Raw genomic sequence first — 13,075 nt, 5'->3', positions numbered from 1 at the left:
TTAAAAATTAAATCGTGGCCAGCTTTGGTGGCTCACGCCTGTAATCCCAGCACTTTGGGAGGCCAAGGCAAGTGAATCACCTGAGGTCAGGAGTTCGAGACCAGCCCGGCCAACATAGTAAAACCTCGTCTCTCCTAATAATACAAAAATTAGCTGGGCGTGGTGGCGCACGCCTGTAATCCCAGCTACTCCAGATGCTGAGGCAGGAGAATCACTTGAAACCAGGAGGCGGAGGTTACAGTGAGCCGAGATTGCGTCTTTGCACTCCAGCCTGGACGACAAGAGCAAAACTCCATCTCAAAAAGTAATAATATGTATCCTGTCAAAAACTCTCATTGCCACTTGGAACACATAGTCTAGTTACCAGTCACAACTATTCTCAAAGACTTAGTAAGAAGAATATATATAATAGAAGTCCTTACTATCAATGCAGTTAATGAACTCCATAAAAATAATTTCCGCAGTGGCGCAAATGACTTGATTAGTATAGTTGAGTTGAATTCTTTATCACAACTTTCTGATAGGTCCTTATTGATAGCTTCACTATGTAAGTTTTCTTTCTCAATGCCAGGTCTGACAGCCCTGGGCTTCAACCCAACTCTGCCACACATTAACTGTGAGACTTTGTTAACCTCTGTCTCTGACCTTTAATATTTTCAAGAACACAATGGGGATAATCATGGTACTGACTTTATAGGATTGTTCTAAAGATTGAGATAAGGTTTTAACATAGTGCCTGGTCCACAGTAAATGTTAAAGATAAAGTTCAGGAAATGAGCCGGGCGAAGTGGTGCATGCCTGTAATCCCAGCACTTTGGGAGGCTGAGGCGGGTGGATCACCTGAGGTCAGGAGTTGGCAACCAGACTGACTAACATGGTGAAACCATGTCTCTACTAAATACAAAAAAATTAGCTGGGCGTAGTAGCGCATGCCTGTAATCGGAGCTACTTGGGAGGCTGAGACAGGATAATCACTTGAACCTGGGAGGCGGAGTTTGCAGTGAACCGAGATCGTGCCATTGCACTCCAGCCTGGGCCACAAGAAGAAAGTTCAGAAAAGGTAATCTTATTAATTGAAGGTAGACCCAGAAAGTAGTTTCTTAGACTAAGGAAGTTTTAATTTTACTACGAAAAGGATATACTGTGTTAACCTATTTGCGTGGTTTCTGAACTAATAACTTTATAGCGGAAAAGAGGCTGCTTAGGGTAGAGGAGTAGGAGGTGGGATGGAGAATGCTCAATAAGCGATAAATTCATTAGTCTTTTTTGTTGTATGGCATTTTTTTTTAAGGAAACTTTGATCTAAGGTATGTCAGTGCTGCTGTTTCCTCATAGTAAACATTTTCTTTTTTAACTTATAAAATGATAGTGAAAGGTTGAATGTTAACGAGGATGAACCTCAAAGCTAAGGTTCCTTTCTGTAAAACAAAGGTCTCTACTGAAGCCTGTTTATGTAATGAAGCAGAAATAGAAAACACTGGCATTTATTAAGAATAGCTCTCCCTATGGGGATTGTTTAATTATATGAGGTAGGATTCTAATTACAAGACTGGTTTCCACAACTCACACCAGAAGATTCACTCAACAAACATAATTAAATGACCCTCTTGTTTTCCTCCCTAAGACAACTGTGTTTTACAACATTTTGAAGCACACAGCTTAATTTTAGAGCAGGGCTTTATATAAGAACATGCACAGTTTTTTAAATAAGACTTTTTAAATTCCAGTTTTAAAAGCTGTGCCCCTAAATGTTAATTGTGGTTGTGATATACATAAGAACATTTAGAAAATCAGCACATTATTTAAGCTGAAAACATGCCAGCCTCTTAAAACACATTTTTCCAGTGTCACATCAGATAAAACTCAAATCCAGTGCCCATTGGATTTCAAGTTACCTTTGGGATAAATTTGGTTAAAAGTGTGCACTTGACCAGTCAAAAGGGCAGGTATATAATTCTTCAAACAAAAATTTACCTCACAAATGTGTCTGAAGATAAGTACTGAATTTATTATAACTGGTAAATTTCATAGTCCTGGTACAAGCTGTAACCACTATTAACTAAAATTAGGTGTTTGCTTGCTCTGGAGATACTTCTGCTGATCACCTACCCAACTATTGCCTAATTTCAACCATCCTCCACATGGCCAAGGGAAGAGTTGTGTAAACTACTCCAGCCTGGACGACAAGAGCAAAACTCCATCTCAAAAAGTAATAATATGTATCCTGTCAAAAACTCTCATTTTTGACAGGGGTCATGTCAGTCTCCCCTGACCGTTGCCTCAAACGTGCGGATAAGAGAACCTGAAACAGCCAGTACTTGTACACTGGTATGTCACTGAGGTTGGCGGGGGAGGGGAAGGCAGTGCCACCCAATCAGAAACATGGTCAGTGCCCATGGAACAATGAGCTACTGATGAGGGTGTGGCCTGGAAAACGGCTGTTAGACAAAACTGTCATTTTGTGGGTCAGCTATAGACAGACATGGCACTTCGGCTGTCTTCAGAATAATGTCACCCGGCCTCCTTTCCTGTCTTCTGCAGTCTTAAAAGAACTAGTCCCCAATTGAGGTCTGGCTTTTCCTCAGCCCTGGATGAAGTGGAGGTATGTGGAAGTAAGAGTCTCAGCAGAAAGAATGGTTGCAGAGCTGAAGATGAGGGCGACCATCAGGAAAGAAGACAGCTATTGGAGTGCAGAGGAGTGGGAAAGCCTGGGGCTAGAAGTCAGGGTTCAAGTTTGCGTATACCTCTGTGTCAGTCCTTTACATGAGCTTAGAAGCTTGAAGGCTTAAATATTGCCTCATCTTATTTAACCTGGATGCTCTGTCTCTCTAGCTTACTGTCTTTATTTGCCTCTTTTCTGCAGTTCCTCACATGATACCCTCCCTTTTATCAGTCAACAACTACCAAGTGCCTACCACTTGAAGGGGGTTCTGGGAAGGTGCTGTGGAGGAAACAAAGATATGTAGAAGATGGCTCCAAATGAGGAGCTTACAATTCAGATGAAGACAAAATAGAAGCAATTCAAAAGATAATCAAGGATAGTTGTATGGCAAATAAGCCATTTAAGTGCAGACATTAAGAGCCATAATAGCTCAGAAGAAAAATTACCATGGCTAGAGTAGGCAAGCAAGCTTTCATGAGAGATATCACTGTGCCTTTAAGCTCAGAGTATCTCTTTGGACTCCTGTGAAACCTGACTTTACATATAGATGAATATGAAATCTATTAGGAAATTCTAGAGGAGAGATTTAGAGAAACTGATGGATATAATTGAACCCTAATTTCTCTTTTCATTTTTGGGTACTACTGAGTTTTCTTTACTCACAGTCTTCATTCAGGAATCCTTCTTGGTTTCTCTTTCGGGCCTCATTCACCTGCTTGCCTTTTGAATCAGGTATCCTCATTCTCATTCCAAGGTGCTTCCATACTTTGTCAGTACCCATGCTGTTCATGCTCTATTCTTGATGTGATAGAATTGGCCGAACAATTGATAAGGGTACCATCAACATGCATTGAAAGTGCCCTTAAATTACAAACATCTTTTCCCTAGTTCATATACATCCCCAAAGTGCTATAAAGCATATACAAATGGGATATAGCATGATATAGTAGAAAGAACACGAACTTTCAACTCCCACAGACCTGGGTATTCCTAACCTAGGGCAAGTTAGTATCTCTGTGCTTCAGTTTTCATGTCTATAGAAATCAGGTCTACTTCATAGTGCTGTTTGGATGATTAAATGAGGCAACCTATGTAGAACTGATATGGCTCCAATGAGTGGAGGAACACCAAGGTTCTTAGTCCTCATCCTGGTTTAGATAAAACGACAAGGACACACATGGAGTGATGTTAAGGAGCGGAAAATTTATTAGGCAAGAAGGAAGAGGAAAGAGGGAAGAAGCTCCCTCATACAGAGACAGAGGGAGGGGGTTTCCAAAGCCGAGAGAGGGAACCCCCAGTGGGGTGGACTGGCAGCCAGGTATATATTACAGAGGCTGGAGAAGGCAGTGTCTGATTTGCATAAGGTTCAGGGGATTGGTTTGACCAAGCATGTCATTCACTTAGCCCTGGAAAAAGCTGGCCCTCTCACCCTAGCCTTTTAATATGCAAATGCAGGGTGCCATGATGTTCTACACACGTGGGAGTATGTGGGGGCGGCCATGTTTCCAGGAACATGTGGGGCAAGGGCAAGAAGGCCTCCAGAATCGCCATGTTGGGTGGGCCCAGTTTCTAATGGCCTTCATTTGCATATCAAAGGTTGCCAGCCTGGCTCTAAGAGCCAGGGCTTTACAAGGAATTTTCTGGAGATGCTTTAAAAAACGAAAACTTCCCAAGGACCCCTTTTCCACTCTATCTGCCTAAAATAATTTCTTAATAACTCCTACAATAGAATGCTTCATATAAAAAGGTCGTAATAAATTATACTTACAATGTGGTATGTGCCTGTAGAAGGGTAAATATCGCTATCATTAATCATTTTGTGATGTTGCAGAACTTAAAGCAGAAAACTGTATCTTCAAAAATAGAAAATTTCTATTGTCTTTTATGGATGTTCATAAGAAACTCCCAGATATTCATTTTAGATCTCCCTGCCTTTTAAACCTATAATTTTCTTCTTTTAGTTTCACATCTACATATGCCATCTTAATCTCAAAATGCACCTACTTTCCTTGTTTGGTCATCATAAACAGAAAAATCTGTCCAAGTTTATTCACATCACCTTAATTAAAACAATAGAATCTTAGCAATCATCTAATTCATCTCTACACTGACTAAAATCACCTCTGTTTGAAATGCTTGTTCTCCAGTGCCGTAAAGAAATAGCACTTGAACATAAATTTAATTTATTTAGTAAGGCCATTTTTACTTCCTGCAGAAAGGCTATACTTGCCACCAGCTTTGCCACAAAAGTACACTGAACAAAGGAGACAGGGTCATTTATAACCTGATGCGTTCACCCTGCTGCTGTGTCCAGTTTCCATTGGCTGGAACGGGACCTCATATTCTGTATTTGTCCTGATTGATTGGCTAGCAACTTAGAACCTTTTAAAAGAGGCAAAGGTAGAGAAGAACAAAGGAAGGAGGAAGTAACTTGTAGAATGCAGAGAAAGGTAAAAACACTTTTAAATAAGGAAGAGGAACAGGCTATGATCTAATGCTTGCCTGGACCAGTATAAGCTAGGGCAAATATTTAGGCTAAATTGTGGGAGCTAAGAACACAAAGTACATTGATGTCTTTATTACGGCTAGCAGATATTTAAGAATGTTAGCACAGGTCTTTGAATAAATTTTGCTTTTAAGAGAAGTTACTATTTATTCCTAATTAGACGGGGAAGAAAGGAATTTGAAGAGAAACCTCTACTTTACTTTTTATACCTCTACCCTCACAGGTAGATAGCTATCCAATACTTCCTAAAACTGCCCAGTTTGAACATTCATTCTTACATTGTTTATATTTGTCCTTCAGTGATTGCCAGTCATTGATCCTAGTTGATCCTGAACAACAGAGAATAAATATAACCACTTTCCATCCAGTGTTAACAACTTTAGCAAAACAGTCTCTACTGTGCATGTGAGGAGAGTGTGGTATTGCCAAGATTGAAGAGGCTGATAGTAGGGCTGCTAGAAAGAATGCAATGTTTGGAATATATTTATACTAAAAAATTATTGTTTATTTAAAAATTCAAATTTAACTGAGCATCCTGTATTTTTATTAGCTCAATCTTTCAATCTTACAAGTTTGGTAGCTAACGAAATCAAAGTTGAGCTAGTGAGCTGGAGGCAGGAGAGGGAAGAATAGAGCTACGTCCTGCTCAGTTCTGCTCAGTCCTATCTCAGTTCTCTGGCTACTCAGCACATCTGTAGAAGCCACTTCAGAGCACCCATGCCTACAGAACATACTGTTTATGGTCACCTATTCTTTGATGACTAGCTCTCTCCACTAAAGAAAAACACACCAACTTTCCTTTCCCACTACATACTTCCCATGAACTTTAATCTTGCTAACCCAAACCAAATTTCTACCTCAAGGAGAAGGTAGGGAAGTTGTTTTTTGATTTCAGGGTCCCACATTACACTTTACATACACACCCATGTCCCCCACTTACCCCACGTCCACCACTTACCCCACAACTTTCACAGTTCAGCCCAAATATTTGAAGACAACTACCGTTTTAACTAAAATATCATAATTATCTGACTTATTTCCAATCCCTCCCATAATTCCTCACATTCCAGAGTCAATGAACTTTAAAGAGATCAATGAACTTCAATCCTCTGGATTAGATTTGAACACTTTTATGTATCTTAAAATAGCATTGCATCCAAATAGCTAATTAACATATGAAAAGGTGCTTAATCTCCTTAGTACCAACAAGGAAACACAAAACCACAAATACCATTGTAGCAGGACGAGCCATAGACAAAACCCCTCAGACACCAGGTTAAAGAAGGAAGAGCTTTTATTCGGTCGGGAGTGTTGGCAGACTTGCATCTCAAGAACCGAGCTCCCAGAAGAAAGAATTCCTGGCCCTTTTAAGGGCTTGCAACTCTAAGGGGTTCCACATGAAAGGGTCATGATAGATTGAGATCTATAGATAGCACATGTTATTAGAATTGGGGGTTAATCTTTTAACCTCAGACCTGGTCATCAGTGGCGCCAGCTGATCTTGCCATTGACTTCATTCCTGTGTTTTTCAGCTTTTACTTCCTCCTTCTCTTCAGAGACAGGAGACAGTAAGAGAAATGGCCTGTCTCCTCACCACCACTTACCTAGCAAGATGACTAAAACTTGAAAAGACTGACAAAATAAGTGTTGGCTGAGATATGTAACAACTGAACTGTCAAACCTTGCCTGAGGGAGTATAAGTTGGTACCATCACTTTGGAAAGCTGTTTAGCAAGATCTACTCAAGCAGGGGTATCCAATCTTTTGGCTTCCCTGGGGCACACTGGAAGAGGAAGAATTGTCTTGGGCCACACATAATACTCATGATAGCTGATGAGCTAAGAAAAAAAAAATCACAAAAAAAATCTCATAGTGTTTTAAGAAAGTTTACAAATTTGTGTTGGGCTGCATTCAAAGCCATCCTGGACTGCATGTGGCCACAGGCCATAGGTTGGACAAGCCTGTACTAAAGTTTAACATGTGTATATCCTATGACCTAGCAATTCCACTCCAATGTATATACCCAAGAGAAATGCATACATCTGTTCACCAAAACACATATATAAGAATGTTCTTAGCACCATTATTCATAATGGTCTAAAACTGGGAACAACCCATAGGTCAATAGTATAGTGGATAAATGTTTTGTGGTATAATCAGGTGATGGAATACTATATAGCATTGAAAATCAATAATTATTGATATACAACAACATGAATGAATATCACAAACACAAAAGATGTAGTATGATTTCATTTATATAAAGTTTGAAAGCTGGCAAAGGTGATCTATGTTGTTAGAAATAAGAAAGGTTACCTTCAGGGAGAAGAGGAGAGTAGTGACTTGAAGGTGGCATGAGAATAACTTCTTGACTGCTGGTAATGTTTTTCTTCTTTTTTTTTTTTTTTTTTTTTTTGAGACGGAGTCACGCTCTGTCACCCAGGCTGGAGTGCTGTGGCCGGATCTCAGCTCACTGCAAGCTCCGCCTCGTGGGTTCAGGCCATACTCCTGCCTCAGCCTCCCGGGTAGCTGGGACTACAGGCGCCGCCACCTCGCCCAGCTAGTTTTTTGTAGTTTTTAGTAGAGACGGGGTTTCACCGTGTTAGCCAGGATGGTCTTGATCTCCTGACCTCGTGATCCGCCCGTCTCGGCCTCCCAAAGTGCTGGGATTACAGGCTTGAGCCACCGCACCCGGCCCAATGTTTTTCTTCTTGCTATGAATGGATATTACATGGATTTGCTCACCTTAGAGTAATTCAAGTTATACACTTATGATTTGTACATTTTCCTACATGTATGTTATGTTTCAATAAAAGTTTTTTAAAAGATAGCATTAATTTGCAGTAAATCTAGTTTTTTAACACCTTGTGCTTATGCATTTGATTTTGTTAAAAATTCTAAATACAGCACTTAACACTTATTCTTTTGAAATTTCATTATTTTGGTTGATTACGATATATTAAGATCCTAGCTCTGACATCAGTGCATTAGTTCTCTCACTATATTTTCAAATTTTATTTTCCCTCAGCTTTATTAAGGCAAAAATGACAAAAATTGTACATATTTATGGCCGGGCGCGGTGGCTCAAGCCTGTAATCCCAGCACTTTGGGAGGCCGAGACGGGCGGATCACGAGGTCAGGAGATCGAGACCATCCTGGTCTACACGGTGAAACCCCGTCTCTACTAAAAAATACAAAAAAACTAGCCGGGCGAGATGGCGGGCGCCTGTAGTCCCAGCTACTCGGGAGGCTGAGGCAGGAGAATGGCGTAAACCCGGGAGGCGGAGCTTGCAGTGAGCTGAGATCCGGCCACTGCACTCCAGCCCGGGCAACAGAGTGAGACTCTGTCTCAAAAAAAAAAAAAAAAAAAAAAAAAAAAAAAAAAAATTGTACATATTTACGGTGTACAATGTGATGTTTTAATATATGTATACATTATGAAATAATTAAATCAAGATAATTAACATATCATCTCACATACTTAATGTTTTTGTGTGGTGAGAACATTTAAGATCTACTCTCTTAGCCATTTTGAAGTATATTATACTTTATTAACTGTATTCACCATGCTCTAGGTTAGATCTCCAGAACTTTTTCATCATGTCTAATTGAAACTTTGTATCCTTCAACCACCAACATCTCATTCCCCCAACCCAACCCCAGCCCCTGGCACCACCATTCTACTCTGCTTCTATGATTTTGACTTTTTTAGATTCCGTGTATAAGTGAGATCATTCAATATTTTTGTCTTTCTGTATCTGGCTTATTTCACTTAACATAAGGCCCTCCAGGTTCATCCATGCTATCATACAAGAAAGGATTTCCTTCTGTTTTAGGTCTGAATAGTACTCCATTGTATATATTATCCAATGTTTTCTTTATCCATTCATATGTTGATGAACACTTGGGTTGGTTCCATATCTTGGCTATTGTGAATAGTGCTGAAATAAACATGGGAGTGCAGGCATACTGATTTCAATTCCTTTGGGAATATACCCAGATGTGGGATTGTTAGATCATATGATAGTTCTATTTTTAATTTTTTAGGAATTTCCATATTGTTTTCCATAATGGCCGTACTTCCAGTTATATCTTTATCAAAGTACTCTATCATGCCCATGGAGGCTTACCTCTGAGTTGACACCAGAATACTAATCAATTTCCATTAGGTGTGATTGTTAACCAGCCAATTATATTTTCTTTATTCCTATAATTTTGTATATTTTACTCACAAGGATATGAAAAATTTGGCCAAATGCCTTAAAGTCAATATATACATTGTCTATAGTAGTCTCTTGATTTAAAAATTTAATAACTCTCCAAAAAAAGGAAATAATGTTGTCTTGTTCTTGGCTCTGAATCCATTTGACTCCTTTTAATCACCTCTTGCTAATCTAACCATTGAGGCTGCTCCCAAATATTCCAACTCTCTTTCCTATTGTGCACATGGTAGGAGTGCACTTCTCTGCCTACTTGAAACTAGGCATGGTCATGTAATTTGCTTTGGTCAATGCCATGAGTAAAAGTGAAATACGTCACATCTGGGAGTAAAATGAGTATACTCCACTACATCCTCTTTCCCACTACCTTGACAACCAGAATGTTCCAGCATGGATCCCAAAGTGAAGGCAAAAACAGAGGGTTTTTTTGCCTTCAAGGGACCCACATAGGGACATGTAGTATGAGCAACAAATGAACAAGAAATAAGCCTTTGTGATTTCAAGCCATTGAGGTTTCAAAGGTATTTGTTAAGGAAACATAACCTGTATTATCTCAACAAATACATTATGTTTACTGGTCTGTGTTTTCTGGGATCCACGAGTAGCCTCATCTTTTGAAATTCAGAAGACAATGTGCCCATCTATGGTATTCCAGCCCATCTCTTGTTCTCCATGGTTTTTTGAGAATACTCATATTATACCTGTCAGTTCTTTCAGTATCTGTAGATATATGTTGTCTGGGACTAGCTAGAATTTATTTAAAATGACTGTGTGCTTTAGCACTACTTATCTTGGATTTCAATTCTTTCCTAGCCATGCTTGTTATACTTTTCAGTTCTCCATGGTGGAGAAGGTAGAAACAAAAGAAAAGTTGTATAGAACACCATACTTAAGCTTCGTCCTTATTCCTCTTTTATTAATTACTTTGTTTTCAAGAAAGCCTTTAAAAATCCCTCTAGGTTTTCTTAACTTTAGCATTTTTTGTAAGTCTTTCATTCTGGACATTCAATTTTTTTGTACCTTTCTTTTTATTATTATCATTATTATTATTTTAGAGATGGGGTCTCACTCTGTCACCTAGGATAGAGTGCAGTGACACGATCTCAGCTCCTTGCAGCTTTGACCTCCTGGGCTTAAGCCGTCCTCCCACCTCAGCCTCCTGAATAGCTGGGACTACAGGCGCATACCACCACATCCAGCAATTTTTTTTTTTTTTTTGTAGAAATGAGATTTCACTATGTTGCCCAAGCTGGTCTTGAACTTGGGCTCAAGCAATACTACTTTGTAGGCCTCCCAAAGTGCTGGGATTCTAGGTACAAGCTTCTGCACCTAGCCTCTCACACCCTTCTTAAAAGTTCATATAGCACCAAATTTACTATCTGAAGTTATTTATTTGATTTAATTTTATCTATTGACTGTTCCTGGCACATGCTGTGGTCTTTTGTTGCGTTTTTAGTGCTATCCTTTTTTTTAAAAACCTTAGTTATATGCTTCTTTCTTTTGTTCACTTCTTAACATTTGAGTTTGCCAGGGCTTTTCCTTTTAAAGGCTATGCAATATGTAACATTTAGCACTCATTTTTTAGAATACTAAATACATTTTTAAATGTATATTATATACATTTTAAAGTTTGTCTGTTAAATGTACAAGTATTTTTCCCTGAGTTATTTTTAAAATACTTCCCCTTCAATCTAAGGGATATAAGTGACTGTCTCAATTTTTTCCTTGAATACTCTAATATATCCCAATATGACCTATGTCTGTCTGAAATTACTAACCAGTTCCTCTCTGCTGGTCAGAAGTAAACCAAAAATAACAGTTCCTTTTCTTAAAAAACAAATCCTCTTATTTTCTGTATTACCTATTCCAGTAACTTGGATTGCTCTGAAAAAGTAAAGGGTGTTTGCTTTTACTGTTCAGGCTGGTACAGCATGATTTTTACAACATTTAGGCATGAGCATTTAATCTGCCCCGGCAGCTACAGGAAGGTCTTAGGAAATCCTAGTTTTCTCAGAACTAACTGGGTAACAAATTGAAATTTCAGCATTTCCTTCCACTTAGAGCTTAAGGCCTTCCATCTTTCCAGCTGCCCCCGCTCCCTCCCACACACACACCCTCCTGAACTCTTTTCTTCTATTTATTTAACATTATACCTTTATAGGCTTAATCTCTTGCCTATATACAAAACTCTAATACTCACTTACATATAAATACACTTACACACACAAATCACATCTACACTTGATTTTTTTTAAATTTTTTTTAAAGACAGAAAAAAGTAAAAGACCAAGGTAGAGAGAGGGGAAAAGGAAACATGAGGACAGAAGAAAAAGAAGTCTGGCCTGAGTGAATAGAGCTAACAGCCCCCTACACCTGGATTTGCCCTGCAAGGACCTACCCCTTCTGGCAAATGAGTGGAAGTGTTCAGCTACCCTCTTTCACCCCAGCCTCTTGTAATGGTGCTCACTTTTGCAACAGCTGTTCAGGGTGGGAGGGTTCTTCCTCTGTATAGAAATTGGCCCTTTTGGAGTTTGGCTCAACAACTCTGGCATTTTCACCACTATAAGCAGGCCGCAGGTTAGAACAAAACAAATGGAGAAAGAGCAATAGGAAAATGAGCAAATGAATATATCAGATTTCCTCTATTTCAATTTTCTTTTTAGAAGACCTATTTGGAGACTGCTTCCTGTCACCATAAAATCCTGAACATTTGTCTTGAACATGAACACTCCAAGAGAAGAATTCCAGGACTGGCCCATAGTCAGAATAGCAGCTCATTTACCAGACCTCATTGTCTATGGACATTTCTCCCCAGAGCGACCCTTTATAGATTATTTTGATGGAGTCCTGATGTTTGTTGATATTTCAGGCAAGTGCAAAAGGGATGTTTAATGTGGATGAGCAACAGGCTCACGTGGGAAGTCACATGCAGAGCTTGATTGCAGAGTAGGGGGGCCATTCTGGAGCCCCTGGGCTGTCACAGCAGATGTGCTCCATTGAGAACACAAGAGGGAGGAAATAGTTTGTGGCCCTGGCTCTCTCTCATCCTCCCTTACCCAGCACTGCCAGTCATAGGCATATCTTTAAGATGCTCAAGTTCCATTCTTTGCTCCTGTGTCTCTTCCCCAACTTCACTGACTCATCCTCCCCAGCCCCAAGCCCCACACACATCCCAGTCAAAACTGACCTCAGGAAATGATCTCCCTAGATGATGTTTACATCTTACTAATAAACTTGCCACCTCTTCAGAAGTGTTTGAAATGTGTGTGATTTTGTTACCACGGACTGAAAATTTTATTCCCAGTTAAAGAAGTTGCAGTTATCACTGTACAGTAGAGAATTTGGAAGAAAGAGATATCTGGAGCCTTTTCCTGGCCCCTAAAATAATAGATAGAGGAGGCTGCATGTCTGACACTTGACCAGCCACAAAGATCCTTAAGAAGAAACTCTGCCTGTTTTTAAAAGCTGAAGCCGCCAGGCGTGGTGGCTCACGCCTGCAATCCCAGCACTTTTGGAGGCTGAGGCGGGCGGATCACAAGGTCAGGAGTTCGAGACCATCCTGGCTAACGCAGTGAAAGCCCATCTCTACTAAAAATACAAAAATGAGCCGGGCATAGTGGCACATGCCTGTAGTCCCAGCTACTTGGGAGGGGGAGGCAGGAGAATTGCTTGAACCCGATAGGCGGAG

The 13,075-nt window shown here is 39.8% G+C and overlaps 1 protein-coding gene across 3 annotated transcripts in view; it reads left to right on the top strand.

The window, feature by feature from the left end:
- Positions 1–2,234: 2,234 nt before the first annotated feature.
- The window catches only part of ADCY10 (adenylate cyclase 10), a 106,632-nt gene continuing 95,791 nt past the window's right edge, over positions 2,235–13,075 (top strand). For 2 of the 3 annotated variants that reach the window (XM_010371791.2, XM_010371790.2), the window contains exons 1-2: positions 2,444–2,602; positions 12,051–12,256. Coding sequence is in view for 1 of the 3 variants with exons in the window: in XM_010371790.2 (XP_010370092.1) it covers positions 12,109–12,256 (148 nt within the window). In the remaining 2 variants the exon portion in view is untranslated. Of the gene's footprint in view, positions 2,603–12,050; positions 12,257–13,075 lie in introns of all 3 variants that reach the window. The other variant, XM_010371792.2, reaches the window with a different exon arrangement.

Source organism: Rhinopithecus roxellana, chromosome 8 (assembly GCF_007565055.1).
Source record: "Rhinopithecus roxellana isolate Shanxi Qingling chromosome 8, ASM756505v1, whole genome shotgun sequence".
Classification (NCBI taxonomy): Eukaryota; Metazoa; Chordata; class Mammalia; order Primates; family Cercopithecidae; genus Rhinopithecus; species Rhinopithecus roxellana.
This window is presented reverse-complemented; position numbering and strand designations above follow the sequence as displayed.